General features: G+C 52.5%; 1 protein-coding gene across 8 annotated transcripts in view; it reads right to left on the bottom strand.

The window, feature by feature from the left end:
• Positions 1-1,731, bottom strand: part of VPS45 (vacuolar protein sorting 45 homolog) — a 33,503-nt gene extending 31,772 nt beyond the window's left edge. For all 8 annotated transcript variants that reach the window (XR_004842355.1, XR_004842356.1, XR_004842357.1 and 5 more), the window contains exons 1-2: positions 1,587-1,731; positions 1,403-1,463 (exon numbers count right to left, since the gene is read on the bottom strand). Coding sequence is in view for 4 of the 8 variants with exons in the window: in XM_009641440.2 (XP_009639735.1) it covers positions 1,403-1,463; positions 1,587-1,706 (181 nt within the window). In the remaining 4 variants the exon portion in view is untranslated. The remainder of the gene's footprint in view (positions 1-1,402; positions 1,464-1,586) is intronic.
• Between the last annotated feature and the right edge of the window lie 43 nt (positions 1,732-1,774).

Below are 1,774 nucleotides of genomic sequence, written 5' to 3'. Positions count from 1 at the left end.
CATTCCTGCAGAGCAGCAATGACATCTAGAGGCCACTTCAGCTCATTTCCCAGAACCTCCCCAAGGGATACCTGCGCTGGAGGACTAGACTGGACGCAAAACCAGCTGTGGTTTTTCTGCTTAATTTCCAAACGCACCGAATACTCTGTGGCACGAGCGGGACACGTGAGGAACACCTGCCTGACAGGCCAGGCATCAGAAGATGCCGCGTAGCAGGTTTAGTCCAACGCTGGGATGTGAAGTTTATCCTAATCCTGTCTCTGAATTCTTTACCTTCAAGATTTGGGCCGGTCTGTCACCCCGTGCACCTCAGCCTTCCTTATAATGAAGGCACTTCGCCCCCAGCATTAGGCTTCTTCCATGTTTATGAAGCAACATGAAGCTTTAAAACCCCAGAAATTTTTGGGGTATAAGCCATATCGGAGGAGTGCAGATTTATGGCGCTGTTTGTAAAGATCTCAGTTTGATTATGTTATCTGGTATGCATGTGCTCTTTGTGAAAAGAATTTGGTGACCTAAACGGCATAAAAAGTAAAATTCACACATTCTCAGCGTTTTCGTAAAGTGACAGCAGGAGCGGTCACGGCGTCTCACAGAATCCCAGAATGGCAGGGGTTGGAAGGGACCTCGGGAAATCATCCAGTCCCACCCCCCTGCTCAAGCAGGTTCTCCTAGAGCATGTTACACAGGACTTCGTCCAGGTGGGGGTTGAATATCTCCAGAGAAGGAGACTCCACAGCCCCCCTGGGCAGCCTGGGCCAGGGCTCTGTCACCCTCAGAGTAAAGTTTTTCCTCATATTCAACTGAAACCTCTTATGTTTCAGTTTGTGTCCATTGCCCCTTGTCCTGGCGCTGGGCACCACTGCAAAGAGTCTGGCTCCGTCCTCGTGACTTCCACCCTTAAGATATTTGTAGGTGTGTATTGATGAGGTCCCCTCACGGGTGTTTTCTGCTGAAGGCCAGGGTGGCCCCTGAGGGTGTAGCCGGACGTGCTGGGCAGGGCGGGACATAGAATCATAGAATCATAGAATCATAGAATGTTTTGGGTTGGAAGGGACCCCCAGAGGTCATCTAGTCCAACCCCCCTGCAGGAGCAGGGACACCGCTAACTAGATCAGGCTGCTCAGAGCCCCGTCCAACCTGGCCTTGAATGTTTCCAGGGATGGGGCCTCCACCACCTCTCTGGGCAACCTGTTCCAGTGTTTCACCACCCTCATTGTAAAGAACCTCTTCCTTATATCTAGTCTAAACCTACCCTGGTTTAGTTTAAAACCATTACCCCTTGTCTTGTCACTGCTGGCCCTACTAAAAAGATTTTCCCCACCTTTCCTATAGGCCCCCTTTAGGTACTGAAAGGCCGCACTCAGCTCTCCCCGCAGCCTTCTCTTCTGGACATACTCACAAATAAAATAGATGCTGTACTTGGGCCTCCGCAGCTCCTGAACGAGGAACTCCACGTTCTCCTGGATAAAAACAGCAGCGGGGAGAGCAGATTTTTAAAATGATAAATAAAGAAATAAAGAAAAATGTTGACCGAGAAGGGTTTGGAGCATCCCGTGTCCCCCCCGGCGGTGCCCGGTCCCGACCTTGGTGGGCCGCAGGAAGCAGATGGCCTTGAGGTGCTTCATGGCCTCCCTGTTGGCGGAGTCGAGGCGCTCGAAGAGGTACACCTCCTTCTGCAGGATCTCGGACTGCGTGTACACCATGCTCACCACGCCGGTCTGCGGGCGGGAGGAGGCGGCAGCGCCCATCACCCCGGGCCGCAGGCCTCGGG

The sequence above is a fragment of the Egretta garzetta genome, unplaced genomic scaffold (assembly GCF_000687185.1).
Source record: "Egretta garzetta isolate BGI_Z169 unplaced genomic scaffold, ASM68718v1 scaffold1136, whole genome shotgun sequence".
NCBI classification, from domain to species: domain Eukaryota; kingdom Metazoa; phylum Chordata; class Aves; order Pelecaniformes; family Ardeidae; genus Egretta; species Egretta garzetta.
This window is presented reverse-complemented; position numbering and strand designations above follow the sequence as displayed.